The 22,095-nt window shown below is 42.8% G+C and overlaps 1 protein-coding gene across 3 annotated transcripts in view; it reads left to right on the forward strand.

Annotated features, from left to right (window-relative positions):
• The window catches only part of AK7 (adenylate kinase 7), a 48,508-nt gene that overhangs the window by 17,242 nt on the left and 9,171 nt on the right, over positions 1 to 22,095 (forward strand). Inside the window, exons 5-14 of one of the 3 annotated variants that reach the window (XM_025042146.1) lie at positions 250 to 360; positions 2,059 to 2,139; positions 5,126 to 5,214; positions 7,364 to 7,454; positions 8,674 to 8,751; positions 9,641 to 9,790; positions 12,273 to 12,401; positions 13,856 to 13,985; positions 20,235 to 20,363; positions 20,625 to 20,690. In XM_025042146.1, the coding sequence (XP_024897914.1) occupies positions 250 to 360; positions 2,059 to 2,139; positions 5,126 to 5,214; positions 7,364 to 7,454; positions 8,674 to 8,751; positions 9,641 to 9,790; positions 12,273 to 12,401; positions 13,856 to 13,985; positions 20,235 to 20,363; positions 20,625 to 20,690 (1,054 nt within the window). Of the gene's footprint in view, positions 1 to 249; positions 361 to 2,058; positions 2,140 to 5,125; positions 5,215 to 7,363; positions 7,455 to 8,673; positions 8,752 to 9,640; positions 9,791 to 12,272; positions 12,402 to 13,855; positions 13,986 to 20,234; positions 20,364 to 20,621; positions 20,691 to 22,095 lie in introns of all 3 variants that reach the window. The other 2 variants (XM_025042147.1, XM_006925569.3) reach the window with 2 other exon arrangements.

Below are 22,095 nucleotides of genomic sequence, written 5' to 3' on the forward strand. Positions count from 1 at the left end.
CAAAATAAAAGAAGACATTAGATTTTTAATTTTGTTTAGATTAAGGTTAAGTGATAAATTTGGCTAGTGAAACATTTCCAAAAAAAAAAAACTAAACTAAATCACTATAAAAATAAACAGTAGTTTTAGGAACACTTAAATGTTCTAAAATTTATTTAAACTTAAATGAACAGGGTCGACCCAGCGTCTCCGGGCTTAGAAGTTTTTCATAGCTCTAACATATCGGGTTTGGCCTGTTTTCTTTCACAGGATGATTCTGAGATTCCATTTACTGAAGAGGATTATCGAAGAAGAAAGCACCACCCTAATTTTCTGGACCACATAAATGCTGAAAAAATGGTTCTCAAATTAGGAAAAAATGTAAGTTTGGAGTGGGAGAAAAAGTTTGGGGTAAGAAAAGTTCTTTCTGAGGTGCTGTACGATGCACATGGCCCGGTCTGTTCCCTGAGCTTTACGTCCATCATCTCAGCTTGCTAACCATCCCTGTAGTTGGCTTCCTCGTCCTTCCATCCACAGATTTCTGAACTTCCTTCCGCTCTCCCTGAGATGCACTGTCCTTAGGTCCTGGCCCAGGTCCTGGTCCAGCCTGAAAAGCGGAAAGCCTTGTATTTGGGTCCGCAACAGAGCTTACCGACTAAGGCATCGGTAGGTCCAGAGAGTTGTTCATCCCAGAACAGGCAAATGACTCAGAGCTGGAAGGGCGAGGAGGGGAACCTCATTCTCCCGTTTCCCGGAATCTATCTCATTTGTTTCTCACAACTCTGAAAAGTGGGTATTAACCTCATCTTACAAACAAGGAGATGGACGCGTTTAGAGGTTAAGTAACTTGCTCAAGGTCGCAGAGCTAGGATTTACTGCGCGTCGTCATGGCCTTGTCCGATCTCCCCCTGCAACAGCACTGCGGACGTGCAATTATCACCATTTCACAGACGTCGACACTGTGGGAAAGAGATGTCAAGGGGCGGGGCTAAGATTCAAACCAGATCCGTCAGACGCCAAAGCCTGCGTTTTGATTGTTTGTTTTTCCCCGACTCTAAACCTCCATCATTCAACAGAGTTAATCTTGACACATCCATGGTCGCCGATTAGTAAGACACACTTACAGCTGAGAAGTTCCTGTAAACAACATTAGCCTTCTGCTGCGGCAAAATTTATCCCTTTGATATATATTATGAAATTATTTTATTTCTGTTACCTTTGATCAAAATAGATGACAAGAATGCCCTGGTGATGAATAAATAGTAATACCCAAAATATTGAGGGCTCGCTCACGATGGGCTGGGTGCTGTCCTGAATGTTTTACTGTGGCACATCGTGAAATCCTCATGTGCTTCTTGTAATCCTCATGTACTTCACATGTAATCGTCAACATTCTGTGAACTAAGTGCTATAATCATCACTCTTATTGAACTTTTGTAGAAGTCATATCGAACCTTCAAACCATTAAAGTTTCCATCTACCACATTCTTCCTATTAGAAAGACCTGCTGTAGTAGTAATAATAGTTCTAAGATGACACCTAGTGGTCTCAGAGGATATTACAATAGGAACTTTGAATATCCCCAAGTTCAAGTTCTGTCCTACTATTAAACTTTTTTTTTCACTTGTAGCAATATGAACATTGTGAATATAAACTATCTGAAGGAAACAACATGAGACTAGGAATTCTATCCCCTTTCTATCCATTAATTTAGGACTTTGGCCAAGCCATTAAACTTTTGGGGTTAAACTAAATAAGTAAAATAAAAGATCTAGACTAAATGGTCTATATTTCTTCCAATTCTGAATCCTATAACTGTATTATTTTATTAAACTTTGGACACTACCCCAAATAAAAAAATCCACGATTTTTTGATCATTTAAATTTAATTCACTGGTTGAGAATGACTGTTCACAGACACAAATAATCGATGTGAATGACAGTATAAAATGCAGGACTATGGTCGTAATATTTCTTTATTATAAAAACATTAAATTTTTCCAATGCTACTAAAATAATCTAATTCAATATGATTCGTAATACTACATTTAGCCTTTTCCCCTGTATTTCACCTAATAGATCAAAAAATTGGTGACTTACGTGGTCGCTGCTGGACTTCAGTATGGAATGGAAGGAGGTATCTTACATTCTTTTTTTAAGGTATGACTTTTCGATGTCTGCAAGGATTTTTAAAGCATGGTTTACAGTAAGGTTATCCACTTTGAAGATATTTTGGATTGCTTCTAGGTGTGGCTGTGCCTGTGTAGTAGCAGAGGGTGAAGGGGAACAGGGGTGTAGACCGTAACCTTCTGTTTTTCTCTGCCATCATTAGCCACTTGTATTTACCACTCTCAGGATAATAAAGAAAAAGATGGATCTCTTTCATTCATGAGACAAACTTTGACGGAGCGCCTGCCATGTGCTGGAAACCATTGCGGATCCTGAAATAGAATAACGTGATATTATATTTGTACTCGTGAAGCTTACGTTCTGGTGGGGTGGAGAAGAAGAGCAATAAATCGGAAACAAATTCAGCCAGTGAACGCAGGGTATTTCAGACGTCGACAGAGGAAACGGAGAGCAGCAAAGCAGAGATCGGGAGGGAGGGAGCGCCAGGGTTGGGAGCTCACGTCTTATACGTGATGGCTGAGGAAGGCCTTTCCAATGACGTGACATGTGAGCAGAAAGGGAAAGGCCGTGAGGGAGCCAACTCATGTGCTCGCCGGGGGAAGAACGCCCCAGGCAGTGGGAACCCTAAGTGCAAAGGACCGAGGCAGGAAAGTGCTGGCGATGTTAAGGAAGGGCCGAAAGACCAGTGCTCCGAAGAACGGAGTACAGTAGACGGCGAAGCGGCAGAGGTGATGCAGGAATCGGATGCGGCCTAGCCTCGCGGCCCCTGGCGAGGATGCTGGCTTTTATTTCGAGTGGGTCGTGAGACTGTAAGACCATTTGGAGCACAGAAGTGGCATAATCTGTCTTAAGTTTTAAGCGGATAGCTAACTACTGCACTGCTGTGTTGAGGATGCACTGTAGAGGGGTGAGGGCAAAGTGGGGAGGCCATGGTGAGGGGTGGTGCCTAAGACTGGGCGGAAATTATGGAGGTACTGAAGGTTGTTCAGATTCGGGATATATATTGAGAGTGGAGTCGATGCGATTGGTTCAAAGCTTGGGCAGAAGGAAGGCTGACAGAAAGTAAAGGATGACTTGACGGCTTTTGGTCTAAGTAACCAGAAATATGGAGTTGCTGTTTGCTGAGAAGGGGAGAAGGGGTACTGGAGCAGGGCACAGGGAGGTATGTCACGGCAAGTTCGGGAGATCAGTTTTGGACATGTTAAGTTTGATACGATTGACATCCCGGTCTAGTTACTGAGGAGGGAGTTGGACGTGTGAGTTTGGAGATCAGGGAAGTGGTCATAATCTTGGGAGCTGCCACCATATGGGGGGTGTTTAAAGCCGTAGGACCAGATGACGTCACAGAGAATAGATATGGAGATGAGGTCTAAGGGAGAGACTCAGAACACTCCAATATTTGGAGACTATAAGGAGATGGGAGGGAACCAGGAAAGGAATCTGAGAAGGGGTGCCCTGTGAGGTAAGGGGGCAACAAGAGGGGACCATCAAAAACACCCAGTGAAAAAAAGTGTTTCTAAATAGCGATAATGACGACTGTGTCAAATGCTGCAGATACTCAAATAACATGAAACCTGAGACTCGACCTCTGGATTTTTCGGAATGGGGTAAGACAAACGCCTGATATGAGCAGGTTCAAGAGGGAAGAAACGGGGATAGAGGAAGTGGAGATGGTGAGAACAGAGAAGTATTTCAAAAAACGTTGCTGTCAAGTGGGACAGAGGAAGAAGGCAGGAGCCAGGAGAAGCGTAGTCAGAGAGGGCTGGTTGGTTTGACTTTTTAATAGAAGAGTTATGACAGCCGACGAGGGTAAGCTGAAGAAGGGCCTTTCTCATTGTCCATTCTCAGCTGCTCTTTGCCCACCCGACCGCTGAACGACGGCGTTCTCGGGCCCCTGCCCTAGACCCTCTTCTTCATCCGCGCTCTTTACCTGCGTGGCTCTGTTCATTTCCGGGATAGCTGCCAGGGACTCAAACATAAGTCACCAGCGGGGCTGTCTCTCCTTAGTTCTAGCTCTGTAGATCCAGCTACCTACTCAGCACCTCAATTTGGATGTTTCAGAAATCTAAACGGTTCCTACAGTCACCCCAAAACTGCTGCTCCTTCAGGGACCAGCTCAGAAAATTGGATGACCTTCCACCCAGCTGTACCAGCTAGAACCCAACTCTCCCCTCTTTCTTACCCATCACAAAATCTCTGGGTACTATAAAGCCAACCTCCTCAATATCTCCCTCCTCTCCAACCTCACGCCCCCGACTCCCCACTTTCAGGTAAACCTAAACAATCTCTTGTCTGCACAACTGTCATGGCCTCCATCTCCCCGTTTAGACTCTTCCCATCATTCCTTTTCAAGGCAAGGAAAGCAGATCTGATGATGCCACGTCAGTGCTTAAAACTTTTAAATGGTTTCCCAAAGTCCAAAATATTTTTCAAGATTCAGTGATCTACTGTGGCCTCCACCTCTACCTTTTTAAAAACAATTTAAAATAACTGAGTACATGATTCATAAACAATACCCAGACTGTTTATTTACTGAAATAGTTAATGATGGGAAAAAGATGGATTTAGAGTCTGAAGATCAGGGTTCAAATCCAGGCTCAAGGACTCATCCGAAGTGTAAGGTCCTGCAGGATACTTTACTAAGCATTCCATCTATGAACTGGTGATAATTACCCCCAGCTAGAGGGGGTAATTTTAAATTTTGTGAGAAAGACACCATGCATACGAAAGCATTTTCTTTCTGTGTCGATAGCATGCAGATGACGACTAAAGATAGCTGATGAAATTATAGGTTTCTTGAAAAGTATTTCAGCCCTGAGGTTACACTTCATTTATCTTAATAGGATTTGATAAATCTCATCAGAACTGATTTATAAAACATCTATTTGAGGCTTCATTTGATGATTACTTCATCTGATAGATCTCATGGGTGCCTCTGACTATGGCTCTGTATGTGAGTTGTAATTGTCACATGCGTATAACAGGGAAAACGTGCTTTCGCTTTTCTTTCCTTTAGTTGGCTTGGTTGGGTGATGTCCCTGCATTACCAGTTTTTGGAGATGGAATGAATATCATTCCAGCAATTCATGTTCTTGATCTAGCAGGGTAAGTATTCTCCCAGAGATATGACTTCTCTAGAAGTCCTGGACTATCTCGTTCATTTATAAGTGAACATTTATTGAGCACTTACCAAGTGCTAAGCCCCTTGCGTGTTTTATTGTGTTTATTTTTCACAACGACCCAAAGCAAAAGCTGCTGTTATTACCTCCATTTTGTGTCAGATGAAATAGTGTCCACCATCTAAAAGCTCCACATTTCCGATGACAAGTTCAGGTTCATCTTTCAGAAACTTTATCAGCAGAATAGCACGTCTTGCAATTCTGGAAAAGAAAGAACTTGCTATGTTCATTCTGGGGACCCAGTTTCTTATTCTTTTGTCCCAGATGAGATTGAAACGTCCAACCCACCAACTTAAATTCCAGAAATCAGATAGGTGGTTTTTTTTGGCAACTGAAGGTAAAAGTAATACTCGTTTTTCACTCACAGAATATCCCACCTCTGTGCTCCAGATAGGTCCGGAGGCCCCTCTTCTTTGCAGACACTGACTTAAACACTAGGTCGAAGAGATGCTTCATTTTGTTTGTGGTTCATCAGCTCTACATTTCAGGGCTTTGTTCTACCAGCCCCTCTGCTTGTGCGCTCGCTCGCTCGCTCGCTCTCTCTCTCTCTCTCTCTCTCTCACACACACACACACACACACACACACACACACACACACCACACTTCCCACCCCAGGAAGGAGCAGTGTCAGCCCTTCCCCGAGATTCTAGTTCCTAGATTTCACTCTTCCTCTCATCCACTGGCTACTAATAAATTGGTCACAGTCTCAAGCCAATTTACAGATTGACTGGGAAACAGTGAAGCTTAAACTTCAGGCTCCCTCCCCTGCATGAGTCTCTTCCAAGGCCCTAAACTTAATTTTTATTATTTTTCTTAAAGAAGAATCCTTTGGATTGTATAAGCTTCAGTCTCCATACAAAACGTAGATTTAAAACGAACAAACCAAACCAAGACAAACAAACAAACAAACAAACAAACAAACAAACAAACAAAACCCAAAACGTAGATCTGCTCCGGCCAGCATTTACGCAGGACGCAGAGTGGCCAGAATGAGCCCTTCTTTTCTGAGGAGATATTATACTATTATGTTATCGGGTTTTAAAGATGTGAAAGAATATCTTACATTATTAAAACAAAATACTTAGCATTAGTCCTTAACGTCTTACTTCCAAACATTAAGTAGAGAGTGAAATTATTCCCATTACAGAAGGACTCAGGGCCCTTTTCCATAGCATCTTTTCCTAGAGATTTCTTTGAAGTTTGTCAAATACTTAACAAAGGAAGAAACTAAAAGATGAGATGTTCTGAGAAATTAATCTAAAATAAGTACGAAATGGACATTTAGATGTGTGCATGTGTTTTCATTTTACTGAAAAAGAAGTTAAAATGGGGGTAGAATTGACAGTCTTGTGATAGACTCCTATTCGCTGTTGTTTCTCTCTGGAATTCTTTCATTTGTACCCAAATCCCTGCTCTGCCTCTCTCCAGCTGTGTGACTCTGGGAATGTTACTTAACCTCTCTGTGCCTGATTTTCTCGTCTGTAAGGGAAGGATACCAATAGTACCTACCTGGTAGGATCGTTGTGAGAATTCAGCAGAATAACACCTGGAAAGCCCATAGCACAGTCCCTCACAGAGTTAAACACTTGGAAATGTTGGCAATTATTATTAATCCAGGGTAGGAAATCTTAGATCCAGTTCCTAGAGCTATGTGACTCCCTTCAGAAAGCCGCAGCTTCTCTGAATCCATGTCTACTTTGTCAAACACCTGCCCCAAAGCACTGTCGTGTGGCTTCAGTGAGCCTCCGCAAGGGCAGACTTCATAAACTATGGATAGTCCTATAGGCTCAGATAGTCTTTCATGTACACTAAATGGATCTGGAGCCAGATGGATCTGCCTTCAAATCCTGTGGCCCTATAGTCAGAGAAAAGTCACTTAACCCCTTACCGCCTTGCTCATCTGTAGTGCAGATCATCCTCCCAACCTTGACCTTGCTGGAAATGGAGCGAGATAACCTGCTAAAGCACCAGCCTCCATGGTGACTGGCCCATGGCTGTGGTGGGCAGTGAATTCTAGTTTACTGCATCTCATTTGCTTTTCCCCTCGGTGATGGTTTTCCCTGTTGGTCTGCAGAGTGATACAAAACATCATCGACCACATGCCGAAGCATCATTACCTGGTTGCTGTGGATGAGTCTATCCACACCCTGGAAGACTTAGTCAAGGTACAGCCACCTTATTCCATATTTGCTGGCATTTCTTAAATCGTTTTACCCTTAAAACATAGTTATGGAATCAGGTAAGCTAACAAGACTGGGGGCTCCTAATGTGGAATAGTCTTAAAACCAAACTCACCATCTGCATTTGACACACACACACACACACACACACACACACACACACACGCATGCACACACACACACGCACACACACAAAAATCACTCTCCACGAAGAGGAATTTTCCATTCAAATGGCTAACTTTGTAATTAGCTCTTTGTTCTGCTCCTGTGATGTGCTTGCTGCATAGGCCGAAGGGCAGAGTGATCTCAAGATCACTACCTAAATTCCCATTGGAAAATCTCATTCTGTGTAACTGCCTGTAGCCCAAGTTCTGCGCACCGTGTAACCCATAGCAACTACCACCTGAGGACAAATCAACCAACCAGCGCATGCCAACTGTAACAGCATGCATATAAAAGCAAAATTTCCCCTGAGCTTGGGGCCCAGATCTTTAGAGCACTAGCTCTTCTGGGACCGCTGGCGTAATAAACCTGAGTTCTCCAACTCTCCAAGTGCTGCTTGGTTTCTTGCTGGTCTTGTTTCCCAATATTTCTGCAACAACTAGAATACTAAAATGTGTCTGTGGACACTCACCTCAACATATTGATGTGGTCAGGTTCTCCAAACCTACTGGCAGCTTCCAAAAGCTCTGGGTCTGTGAGGGCTCCCTCTTTGGTCCACTCCACTCTGGCTAAAGCCACCTATCACCTTAGAGCCCAGCTGGCCCAGTGAGTATGCTTCTCCTGACTTCCCCCTGGTCATTCCCACTCAGCTTTAAGATTCAGCTCAGATATCTTCCTCTGCACCATCCCTGCCTCCTTCCCGCCTCTTGCATAGGCTAGAAGTTTCTTCCATGCTCCAGGCATCCCCTTTGCCAGCTGCAAACATTATACATCTGTGTACACACGTCTGCATCCCTTTTCAGACTAGGAGATCTTTGAGGGTAGGAATTGGGCCTTTCTCGTCTCCATCTCCAGTCCCTGGCACGCAGTGATTTTTAAATGCGTATGGAACAAATGCATGAATGAATACCCTCAAGGCACTCCCCTCTGTTTAGCAATATTTTTTTCTTTGGTATTCAGTTATGTTTTTGCATTTATCTGGGAACTTTTATATTAAAATCTTACAGGTTAACCAAATAATATTTCTATTTTTCTCTAACAGTGCATCAGTAAACATACCGGCCCTGGGAAAATCCAGAAAGTACCCAGAGAAAATGCTTTCCTAACCAAGGACTTAACAGTTAGTATATGAGACTCTTTTTTCCTGCCTTTTCCGTCAATGTAATGATTCTTGAGGGATTTGCAGTCAGAATGCCTGGCTTCCCAGCTCACCTTCAGCTCCTCCTGCACAGCTAGATGCCCACCTTAAGCCACTTCCTCTTCTCTTCTGACATCCCCTTTTCTTTTCTGAAAAACTCTCAGAGGTGTGGTCGGAAAATGTATTTGAAAGCGGTTTGATATGTAAAATGCGGTACAAACACTGGGGGCCATTCTCCTTGGCCTCTTTCTAAGATTCAAATAGGAGGCTGAGATTCCGATTCCATCCCAACGGAAACCAATACAGTTTTAGTCATGCAGTGTGCTCTCCAAGCCAGCTTTAGGATGAAACTTTCTTTTTTTAGTGATAAATTGATCAAAACACTGCATTTGAGAATGTTTCTGAAAGGACTGACATCATTGGTTGCTTCTGCGGAGCAGAACCGAGTGGGTGGTGATGGGTGTCAAAGGCAATGTTTTCCTCTACGCTTTTTGTTCTCTAGGATTTCGAACCGTGGGTTTGCACTATTCAGAAAGTAGATACAATTTTAAAATTCTTTAAAAGAAAGCCCTACTCTCTGAGCTGATTGTGTAACCACAAGAGCCAGTTTTCTGCCCATCATAGAAGAGCAGACTTGGGGAGAGTTTAGAAGTGTCTCAGAGTGTCACAGAGTGTCACAGCGTGCACTCCATCAATACTTAGTGCTGCGTTAATTGACTTGCATGTTTAGGGACTGTGTGTGTGTGTGTGTGTGTGTGTGTGTGTGTGTGTGTATTTTTTCTTTAACAACCACAGTGATTTTGGTCTGTTATAACTGTCGAAATGAAAAAGAGAGACAGAGACAAATCTCTAATGTGCCTTTATCTCTTAGCAAGAGAGTATTGACCATTTACTGGTCAACTTGAGAATGGAGGCACTCTTTGTGAAGGAGAATTTTAACATCCGATGGGTGGCCCAAGCAGGATTTGTGGAAAGCATCAACAGCATCCTCAAAGAGTACAAGCAAAGCAGAGGATTATTGGTAACTATCACTGAGTCCTGTTTAAACTCGGAGTTAAGCAAAGAACGTGAAACTTTTCATGTCATTATATCAATGAAAGTAATTTCCCTTCTCAAATGCCTACATTTCTAAATTCAAGTTCCTTTTCAGATTTGACCCATTTGTCCAGGTCTAACAATCTATTGTGTATATTTGATTGATACTGTCTACTGAATGTTTAAAATTTTAAAGTTAACATGGAGAATGACTGTTATGCTTGACACATATGATAGTAAGCTCAAGACTGATTGTCACAGAGCTGTGTATTTATATAAGGGAAGAACTCAGGGGCCTTACTGGCCTGCCTGTGTCAGCCCTGGGTATACAAATGGGAGAGGGTAGGAAGGAGGTAGAAGAAGCCCGATGATTACTTTGATCCTATTGGCCAGAAAATTTGCTGGTCATTTTAATCATTACAACATTTCAAGATAGATATTCTTGTCTCCATATTATGATGTAGGAACCAAAGCTCAGAGGGATGGAGCAATTTCTTCAAGGTCACACAGCTAGTTATGGATTCAAACTAGCTAGGCTGCAAACTCGGCCAGTATGGCCTAACCGCAGAGCCTCCACGTCCCGCTCTTGCCCAGATCTTGGGGTTTATTCCACAGAAGCAGTCCAAGGATGAACATGGGCGTTACATGAGAGAATGTTTTGACAACTGTACAGTAGCATATGAGTAAAGAGTAATAATAGCATATGAGTAAAGAGTAATGTCGTAATTACACTGTGCATGGGAAGACTTCATCCAAGCAAGATCAGTGTCACCATGTATCCTAAGAACTATATTCTCCTGAGAAACATGCCTCGTTAAGAATAAGTAAAAGATGTGCTGCTTAGCCAAAGAAACAATGACCCTTTAAAGCATCTGAGATACCCGTGGCTGCTGTACTTGAAGATTACCCAGCCCAAGAGTTTAGATTAGTGTTTCCTCTGTGCATCAACTGTAGAACAGCATGCAGTTAAAGATAAGACACCTTAAAGAGACCATATGGTTCTTGATTAGCAAGTCTGGACAAGAGCATGATAGAAGGAATAAGCATATCTGGAAATTGAACGAGTCTGTCCATCTCTGGGGGCATAGAGGAGGAACCCCTATGAGGGCAACGAACGTCGGCAGTGCTGCAGCAGCGACACGCCAAAAGATGGAGCCCCAAGCCCAGGGCGTCCACGATTCCGGTTCCTTTAGCAGCGCAGTCGTCCTGACCAGATGCCACTCAACAGTCCATCCCTCTGACTCTCCTCGTTCCACTCAAAGTGCATCAAGCAGCCATCTGTGCCTGTCTGCCCATCATGATGGAGTAGTTGTGCCACGTGCATCAGAGGGTCCTGAGTTCAGTGGCAGTTGTACTACTCACTACAAATGAATAAACTGCCAATCAGTTTTCGTACCTGGATAAGGTGAGCTCACCCCAGGAAGTAGATCGGCCCTCGGCGTATGCACGTGAACCTGCTCAGCTAACGGCTGAACCTTGGGCCTTGGGAAATGCGCCAAGCCTACCCAGGAGCCCAGCCCTGCCAGTCCAGACTGAGCCCCTCCACTGCCCTCCACCTGGGTCATTGCCATCACCGTGAGATCAGTGGTCACCAAGCCGACGGGTCTGTTCATGTTCACCACTCGCCCGGACCCACTGCAGTGTCTCTGCTTATTTCTTTCACGGCCTTGGTTTCCTCATCTGACAAATAGTAATAATAATAACAATGGCCAAGTTCATGGATGAAATTATGTACTCTTTAAGCACATGGACACTCTGTCAGTGCAAGGTCTTTTCATTGACATGATTTTTTAAATTTTTATTTAAAATTTTTAAAATTTGCCTTGCAAAAATATTAGGCTTCGGTTCCACAACAGTTTGGACCATTTTGGAAAAAAATGGCTATTTTTTACTGATATTTTTATGTCTGTTAGAAATAAACATTTACTCACTGATTACGAATGTGACAGAGCTTTTTTACTATTCAAGCAAGTTTTCCTGCAGAAGAAATGGCATTTTTAATGGTTTTTTTTTAATGAGTATATTTTTTAAAACTGGAATTAACTGTGTTAAAAAGAAAAGTATAATTAAAGACCAAGTACAGTCCAGAAACAATATTCACGAGGCAATAAATTAAAGCACTATCTATACCAGACCAGAAATTCTTCTATTTCTTTGTTATCTTTATAGGAGTAATACAAAAAGCATGAAACTGGTAGCATGCACTGCTGGAGTACTTTTTTTTTTTTGAGTATTCTTGAGGTATTCCCAAGCACATCTTATCGAGTGTCATATTCCCCATACCCAGGTCAATGCACGTAATAGATGCTCATTAAACACCTGAAGGAAGTGACTCTGAGTTTTGCTGGAGGAGCGAGACTCAGGCTGTAGGATCAGGGACTCAGAAAGGCCCACCTCTGAAATAAAGAACACCGTCTAGCTACAGACAGTTCAGGGCTCGCCATGTCTTCCTTCCTCTCCTCTTTCAGCCCATCAAGATTTGCATTCTCGGCCCTCCTGCTGTGGGGAAGTCCAGTATCGCTGAGGTATTGTCCAAGTACTACAAACTGCATCACATTAAACTGAAGGACGTCATTTCCGAAGCCATAGCAAAACTGGTATCACTTTTAACTATTTTATGGGGAACTTTAACGTTTTAAAAAATGCTTTTCTTAGTCTTGTAGTACAAAAATCACTGATTTTACATGACTTCCTACAAAGAGGTTTGTTATTTTAATTGGATTTTATTGTCGGCCCACGAAACCCCACAGGACTTTCCTCCATGAGATGGAGGCATCGTTTATGGTTTGCCCTGGAAATTTGGTCTGTCTCCAGCTGCTGCTCAAACTATATCATGTATTCTCTGTTAACTGGAATATTTTTAGATTTTTAAAAATTCTTGATGTATGTTTCTCAGGGTATTATCAAACTATTGATTATCATTGCTTTTTCAAACAAAGACTTTATTTTCTTAGAGCGGTTTTAGGTTCATAGCAAAATTGGGAGGAAGATTCAGAGATGTCCTGTCCGTCCCCTGGCCCTCCCGTGCACAGCCTCCCCCGTTGTCAGCATCCCCCTCCAGAAACGTCATTGTAAATCGGTGAACCGATGCTGACCCATCATCATCCCCCGAAGTCCATGGTTTACATCTGGATTTACATTTGGCGCTGTACATCCTATGGATTTGGATAAATGTATAATGACCTGTAACCATCATTCATTATAATATACTGGGTAGTTTTACTGCCCTAAACATCCTCTGCACTGTGCTCTGCATTCCCTCTGTTCAATAACAAAGGTTCAACCGAGTAAATTTAAAGATCTAATTGGTTTCATTGAGTGATTCCCAAATCCGTAAAGATCTAATTGGTTTCATTGAGTGATTCCCGAATCCGTAGCACCCCGCCTAGCAAGTGGAGGGTTGCTCTGAGAAGTTGTACAAAGTGGAAGGTTCTTTTGGGCAGAAACTGGGTGGGGTGTGACAGGTATTAGCAAAGGAAAAGAAAGCATTGTTTCAGGCCAGGGCACCTCTCCTCGGGGACGAGGCTGCTGGCAGCTTGTGGGCAGATCAACACCTCCGCAGTGTTGATCAGGAAATGCCAGAGTGATTGGTGAGGGGCCACGTTCCCGGCAGGGGCTGAAACCGAGGTTGAGTCTGGGTTTGCTGTCCTGGGGCCAGCAACTCCACCTTGGCTCTGTTGTTTCTTTTTCATTTTTTTTTTTTAACACCTCCCTACCCCCAATCAACTGCTTTCAAGTCTCGATTTCTACAAAACGTGTTTCCTTCAAGTGAGATACAATCTGATACCTAGCAAAATGTCGATTCTTAAGCAATTCTGTCCTTAGCATAGAAATGGATTATTCTCCTAACATAGTGCAGGGGGACCCACGAGGCCATCATCCATCTTTGTGGACTCACGCAGCCTGACGACCTTTGCCCGACACCTATCCTGAAGTCGAGTGCATTTCCCCGCTTGAGTACCAGCTTTTTGCAGGATCACTTGCCAGGTGATTACTGAGTAGCAAATCAGCACAGGGCATCATCCAATTGCAATATCCCTGTGGCGTGCAGGAGGCGATTGTGGCACCAAAGTACGGAGGAGAAGGAGAAGAAGAAGGTGAAGAGGAAGAAGAAGAGGAAAACGTGGAAGATGCCCAAGAGCTCTTGGACGGCATCAAGGAGAGCATGGAGCAGAACGCAGGTGATGCTCGCAGCTCCAGGCTGTGCTGGTCTTGTTAACAGCGTTTGTTTGCTTTTGTTTTTTTATCTCCAGGTAAACAGCACAGCATATTTATTTTTTATGTTATTTTTCTAATTTGGTCTATGAGTCTTTGGGTTTTCTTCCCCTTGTTTTGAAAGACTACTTATAATGCCTAATTACTATGCTCTACACCTGAAACTAATATTGAAGGTCAACTCTAACTGAAAAATATTTTTTTTAAAAAAAAGACTACTTGTTTGCTATTAAGTACAGAAATTATAACAACCACAAAGAAATTTCATTTATAATCTCACCCCCCAGGGGGAAAAAAAAAGTCACTGTTAACGTTTTGGTGATTGATCATAAGATGAGAAAGAACTAACCAAGTTAAAAAAAAGATCAAATGTGTAGTCATATATATTTTATAAACATCAAAAATCATTAATTAAAAGGCAATGGACAAACCAGGAAAAATATTTGCCACCAATATGACAGAGTTAATATTCTTAAAATATGAAATGCTCAAACTAGTAAGAAAATCATTAAATCCTTAGTAGAAAAAAATGGATGACTAACATGGACCCATAATTCATGCAGGAAGACATACTAATAAGGGGGAAAGAATTCTTACTCATGTTAATGTAAGAAACACCCAAACCTGCAGAGAATTTTTATGCGTTTACTTGAACCAAATGCCAGAGATCAAGATCTCAGCCCGGGAGAATAACAAATCCACACCTTCTTTTATCCATTTGAGATTAAGCAGGGGACATAAGGAAGATGACAGATGACGTGGCGGTGGGAAGGAGCAAAGCAGGGATTAGAGTACCGGATGGTTTGCAAGATCATGTGCTCTCTTGAAGGTCACGGCCCCTTCCAAAGGTGTCACTTCTGGTATTTCAAAGGCGTGTTAACCTAGGTGCCCAAGAACAGTGGACAGGCCCGCTGAAAACCTTTCACTGCAGAAGTTCCAGGCCTGGGGCGTGACCACACACCACCTGCCCAGTTAGGAATCTATGGTCAGATCGCCCCGCGAGGTTGCTTCCATAGGACCTCTTTTTCAGTCTACACTCACTTGGTAATTTTAACTAGTTTGTTGAAGAGACTCATTAGAGTAAAGTGTCATTTTAAGCTCAAACTCTGGAATCATTCCTTCCCCACCCTGGGATGGAATTTCAGGCTTGTCCCTTTGTAACTCTTAGATAATCAGCAAGTAGCCTCATTGTTTATTCATGCTCTAAGAAGTCCATTCCGATCAAATAATCACCAATTAGGACTTGAACTGAGATGTTTCAATGAGAGCTTGCTACCCAGCAGGAAAACAGTCAGTTAGCAGTTACTAGAAAAACAAAAACATTTCGTTTTTATACTTAGACAGTTGAGATCCTCCATCAAACTGGTTCTACTAGGATCGTCTAGAGACCAGTCCAACGGGAAACCAGCAGTTTGGACTCTTATCTGACACAGAGTTTATCCCCCGCATCAAGCAGCTTTGGTTTCTTTTCTCTCCTTGCTCCTCCCATCTTGCTGATGGCTGTTTCTGATCTTCAGAAGCTGGTCTGAGGCTAGAGGGCGTTAGGGAAGGACAGAGGTATAAACTGGCCCTGGACACAGGTCACCACTGAGGACCTCCCACTGCATTCCCCTGAGGCCCTGCTCTCAACTGCCCTTCCAACCTCTGGCCCTCTGGCCCTCCATCCTTTTGTCCCTGGAAGCGTCCTCCTCCCAGCTACTCATCTTCAAGGACTCTAATCCCTCCTGACTGGCTCTGAAGCCCAGGCTACCCCTCCATCTCCTCCCCTCCTTCCCCCAGGCCACGCCAACCTCCTCTTGGCGGGGAGGGGGCGTTGAGAAAATGGCTCCCTTTGCATAGACTGAGTGTCTACTTAAACCAGCTGATTATCTGAGCCTTGCTTTCTGCTTCCCTGTGGGCTAGACCAGGAGGGAATGGAATTTAGAGTCCTGGAGAGAGTTCCCAGAGGGCAAGGAAGATATGCGGGAAACTGCGGATTAGTTCTTTGAGGTACCGACCTGCCTCTGCCTCTGCCTCACCCCTGAGAACCTGGGAGTTGGCATCTTGGTTTAGAGTCTTACAGAGTCCTGGCTCCCGCCATTGGGGGAGGGAGAAAAACCTAAGATGAGACAGTCCATTGTGAGAACACCTGTGGAAGGAAAACTGGCCAGGGGACATTAAAGGTGTTGCAGCCTGTATAGAATAGACCAAACCACGTATGCTCTCAAAGGCTGTTTATAAGCCGGCGGCTGTCCTGTACAAAGGAGCAGCCCCGAAATGCCAAGATACAAGATTTTTAAGCCCTAAATCTCATTCTTCATTCTATCTTAAACACAAAGGTCTATTTTTCTCCTATTCACTACCTGTCAACCCACTGGTCAGGTGTGCAAGCGGGGAGTACAGAAGCAGAAAGCTTGTTGTTAGAATGTTATGTTCCTATGGGTGATTGCCTATGTTCCCATGGGCAATAGCCAGTATTCTCATGGACGATGGCCAAACAGTAATTTTCAGTTTATATACAATTGATTATTTTTCATGCCACACAAGCAAGCAGGGTTACACAGGCTAAAATTGGCAGTTAGCGTATGAGCTCATTGTTACAAGTTTCATGATTAACAGAACGCGGTTAGGGGTTTCAGAAACTAGTCCTAAGGTATAGACTTCCTTTGTCCAGTTTCAGGTTTTAATTATCCTTTAACCTTTTCACATGTCAGCAGGCTGTCACAAAAGGGTAGGGGAGGAGCATGGAGATCTTGCTTCCCGACATGTCATCAGTTTTGGCTCAAATAAACTCTTATAAAAATTCTCTAAAAAAAATTTTTTTTTTAAATAAAGGGTGAGGCACTGGGAGTTTTAGGAATCCACAGGTGTGCATGGCCACGCCTACATACACTTTAAGCCAGTGTTCAAGCTGATGGGATAAGACAAATACTGAATGATATTTATTGGCAGAGACTTGTGTGATTGGTCTTTGCAAGGATCTGAAAGTCTTATCCAAGGAAGTCATGTAACAGGATGGTGCAAGGTACTGGCTGGGCTCCTTTCGTGCCTGGGGCAGTGACCACACGCAATTACAGTAGAAGTGGTGCCCAGTTGAGAACGGTCACTGCATCGCCCAAGCTCAGGAAAGGCCTGTCCTTGGCCGGAGCCTCTATTCTTCCCCTAGATACAAGAGGCTAAACTGAGTCAGAGGCCTCTGTCTGGAAGGGATCGGAGGAAGTGGTCTTTGGGGAAAGGGACATCTTCAGAATAGCAAGTGCTCCTCCCCTCCCCCACCCCCACTGGCGTGCCCACCCACCCACCCTCTTCCTACAGGATTGGAGTAGTTCACCAGTCCCCCTTAACCTTAGGGAGATACCTTTTAATTCCTCAAGTTTATCTAAAAACTCTTCCTAGTCCCGTTCACCAGAAGCTAGAATGTGGACCTTGATCGTATTTGAACAAAGGAAGACCTTTGACCACCCCCACACGGACCCACACAGGAATTCCTCAGCACGAGGACACAGAGGTTGGCTCGCTTGTCCCTTCCATGGCTCGGTTTGCTATTATGCGTTTCTAACGATTCCAGCAAGACAGATTCGCAACCCCCAGTGAGATACCCCATGTCCTTCTTGTAATTCCACTCCCGTCGGCCCCTTACAGTGCAGCCGAAATAGGGACTTGCCCTAAACCACTGAGTGTACTAGTTGTAGACTCTTCTTGCTTCACTTTATGTATTTCAAAAGCGTGATGGAATTATTGAATCTAGTTGGTGGGATTCCAGATGCTTGTTGGACTATGCTGTGAATTTGAAAATAAAAAGTTGAGAGGAAAAACATGTAAATGTATCGACTTCACAGCATCTGTACTGTGTGTGGATTATTTTAAGACCCTGGAATTTAAATTTTTTTTGAGCTTTTTGAGATTTTTTTGTTTGTTTGTTCCTCAGAAGAATTATTCTCCCTCTAACCCTTAGGTCTTTGGAGGAAATGTACATTGTCCTTTCATGGACAGTCATGGTAATGATGATATTTATAAGATTAAAAAGAATTGCTGAGTTTGGCAGTTTCTTATATTAAAAAAAAAAAAACTTAGTTGCAGCTACCTATTTTTAAATAGTGTTTTAGTAATTATGAATACTGGTTAATATTGCAATTTTAAATATTACTGTTAGTTGAAAGACAGACTTAAAAAAAAAAAAAAAAAAGCAGAGTGGTGTTTTAAAGACTATCCAGTAGGGCTGTGCTCCTTCATTTTAAAGCAGAAGTGACCGTCCTCTTTCAAGGAGCTCAACGCTGGCCTTGAGTGTATCCCTAAGAGGTCACAGTTCTCTGGAGAAAGACACTTGGACTTGGCCCTTGGTGTGCTCACACTCCATGATGATCATAAACTTGCTAGAGGTCCCTTCTTGCACACCAAACACTTACATTTGGAAGGGAACGGAAATGAATGACAAAGCTCACGGCCCAAAACATGCGTGGGAAGGAATAGAAGCTTGAGTTCTGAGCATGCGCCTGCACCTCACCAGGGAAGTCTTTGAAAACTGAAAGCAGAGCGCTTCAACAACACTCATCTTTGGCTATTAGTAAACCCCTTGACTTTTGTAAAAATTTGGCTTGATATCTTTGCACCGTTGTGAGCCTTACTGGGAGGTAATGTCAAGTCATTTAGAGGAATTTCGTTATGCTCAATAACGCTTTTGATCATTTTTGTCTCTGCCATAATATTTAAATTTCTGAAAGATAATTATTTTCTGAATCAGTTACTGCTTAATGATTCATATGACAATGAAAGGGAGAAGAAAGGAGAGGTGTTTTGATTAGATCATTTTACTGTCATTAATAGAGTGATGAAAAGAGGCCAACCCCTATTTATTTGATTGTATAGACCCACTGATAAACTGAAAGTGTAGGATAACCCTAGAAAAGGCGTCAGAGATTATTTCTTAAACTTGCCAAATTTACATTACTGTAATGTACACATGAAGCTATGTAAGGGCAGGGCTGTGTCTTAGAAATGGTAGCTGTTCAACAATTCTGATGGAATGACAAATGGATATTGTGGTGGAGTGGCATCATATTGTCTTTCCGGGGGAGGAAGGAACTTTCTTCAACTCTCCTAGGTTCTTTTGGTCCAATAATTAAATCGACGCGAGACAGGTGAACAAGAGAAAATAACCAAATTTAATTACATACATATGTGTGGGAACCCTGCATAAGAAGTTCAAAGACAAAAAGGGAAGATGATGTATATGTGACTTTTTGAGCTAAGGATGAGGCAAAGTACCTTCTTTCAAAAGGGAGGAAGGTCATATATGGGATGATAAGAAGGGCAGATATTCAGCAATTAGTAGTTTTCCCTGCCATATAGATAGGTAAAAAAAAAAAAGGTTATTTCTGGTGAATTTATAAATTTTAAATTTAAAATTCTGGTGAATAATATAAATTTTTTGAGGGATGGGTAAAAGTTTGTTGTGAGCCCACAGGGTCTGGATTGCCTTCAGTTTGAAACAGTTCTCCGATCAAAGCGGCACGTTTTGGGGAGGCCTGTTCTGAATCCCCACACCTTTACCCACTGTTCCGATCTCAGAACAAGCTCCCTGCTGCTCAGCCCCCCAAGCGACTGCAGGAACCCAGCAGGCAAGGCTCCAGTGGGGCCAAAGCCAGAAACACCAGGCCGACTGGAAAAGACAGGGCACGGGTCGGGGCCACGTGCTTTTCTGCAGCTTTAAAGAAAACAGTGCCTTCGAGGGTCAGGCCAATCTTGATCTTTCTTCAAATGCAGCAAATGTTTATTGAGCATCTACTATTAATAAATCACATGCTAGCGACATACTCAAATACTATCTCAACTCACAGGAGCGGTCGACATTATGTATTAAGGTCCTAGAGGTATAATATCCAACGAGAGTTGAGGAAACCCCGCTGTTAAGTGGGAGCGTTCTGGATCCCTCCACTTACTCCACATCCAACTGCGCCCGAAGCCCATGGCCACAGAGGACATCCTGGAAGGGCAGACGTCAGCGCTCGCTTCCGTTCGTCCTCGGAGACAAGCTCGCTGGGTTCTTCTCCTTTACCGTGTACCAGAATTCAGGTGTCGTGTTCGAAATTGAAAACCACGTATTTTCCACTATAATGGAAAAAATAAGGGATTTTCAATAGTACCTTCGACAACACGACAGTTTTTCAGGTGACTTTAGGATGTAACCCTTGTGTAGAATGTGACTCCACAGTAATATTTTTTTTTCTTTTTATCAGGCCGACTGGAAGATCAATATATAATTAGGTTTATAAAAGAAAAGCTAAAATCTATGCCTTGCCGGAATCAAGGCTACATTTTGGATGGATTCCCAAAGACCTATGATCAGGCCAAAGACCTGTTCAACCGTGAGTGTTCCCTTTATTTTGAGTGTTTACTTTCAGATAGGTTGCAAAGTCACCGTTCAGAGTGAGAGTCACTCAACCACAATAAACAAAAAATCAGGGAAACTGTGTCTGAAAGACATACGTTCTTATTTGTGGCTAGTTTTCGCCAGTGACTGCTAGATAAAATATGTAATAAACACAACAATGTGTATATATATATTTTTTGTTTGTTTGTTTTATTTTGTCTTGTTTTGTTTGTTTGTTTGTTTGTTTTATTAGAAGAAGATGAAGAGGAGGAAGAAGAAGTCAGAGGCAAAATGTTTCCCTTTGATAAAGTGATCATACCTGGTAAGTCAAAATCTCTCTCCAAGGTCATATTGAAAGGAATATCGTTTGTACCAAACCAGTCTTTATGAAGCAGACTTTTCCCCGCCAGGAATAAAGTCAAAAGATATAGTTAAAATCAAACATCTCAAGTAAAGAATGCATTGAGGGTAAATAGCAGACATGTTAAAGATCTTTGAAAATGTTCATGTCTGCTGCTCCCTCCTGAAACAAAGCACAAGGCAGCCAGTCTGCTGATGCCCTGACTTCTGAAGGTCAGCTGACGAGACTAGGGGCTGGATCCCTGCCGCTCCTACCTGTTTCAAGTGCCAACAATGCCATGGTCTTTTCCAAGACGTTCAGAAACCAGAACTGAGGCAGGACATGTAGAAAGCCTCTCGGTTCACTGTTGACTCCACAGAAAGTGTATTCTATCGTATATTTACACAGAGATTGCACAAGTGCTCTTGAAAGAGAAGCATAAACAACTTATTGCAAGTAAAAAGATTTGCTGAGTAACTGGCAGGCATTTCTTGTGACCTTGCCATGACCGTTAAAAGTTTTTCTCTCTCTTTTTTTTTTTATCAGTTTGCATGAGGTATAATCATGAGAGGTAATTTGGGGTCATATGGTAAATACAAGAATAGTTATTTTCGGCAACTTAGTACAAAGGTCGTGTCAGGGACAGGGAGCATTCTTGTCACTTCTTTAGTTCTTACAGCTGGCCTAATAATAAAATTAATAAAATTGACACAAGACCAGATCAACAGGAGAAAAACCCATTTAATATGTGCACACTGGAGAGTCATAATAAGATGCTCAGATCATAAAATGAGGCTCAAAGAAATGATCGAACCAGACACCCTTTTATACTTTTTAGACAAAGAAACAATAAATTTGTCAGAAATTGGCAGAAAAAAGAAAGGTAGTGCTCATTATAAAGGAATCTAGGCAGTTGTAGGAATTCCTTTGTCAGGAATTTAAACAAAGTTTGGGCTTGGGTAGTAATTCAGTAAAGACGTTTGAGGCTTGGCTTGTTCCTACTTGTTTTCCACTCTGGATTCTTTTAACTCTTGTGATAAGGTTATCTCTCCTCCCTCAGTAGCAGGAGGCCCCTATCACATGGGAGATTTATCTCCTGCCTTTAAGGGGATAGAGAGGTCAGGGTTTTTTTCCTGCACAAGCAGTTTCTTAAGTAACTTTAATTCAAAATAGTCAATATGCCACTGTGCGATATCTTGGGGCAGGCCGCCCTGGGCCCCGACAGTTGCAACTCAGAAGGGCCTGCTCACTTGCATCAAAGTCTCCAAGAAAGTCAGTTCACGGCTGTAATCCTCTCCTCGTCTTGGTCCAGGCATGGCTTGCGATGAAGCTTAGGGAAGCACATGTGTGGTCATTCTCGGGGACGGGGTTTACGGTTTGCCGGACA

The sequence above is a fragment of the Pteropus alecto genome, unplaced genomic scaffold, assembly GCF_000325575.1.
Source record: "Pteropus alecto unplaced genomic scaffold, ASM32557v1 scaffold8, whole genome shotgun sequence".
Classification (NCBI taxonomy): domain Eukaryota; kingdom Metazoa; phylum Chordata; class Mammalia; order Chiroptera; family Pteropodidae; genus Pteropus; species Pteropus alecto.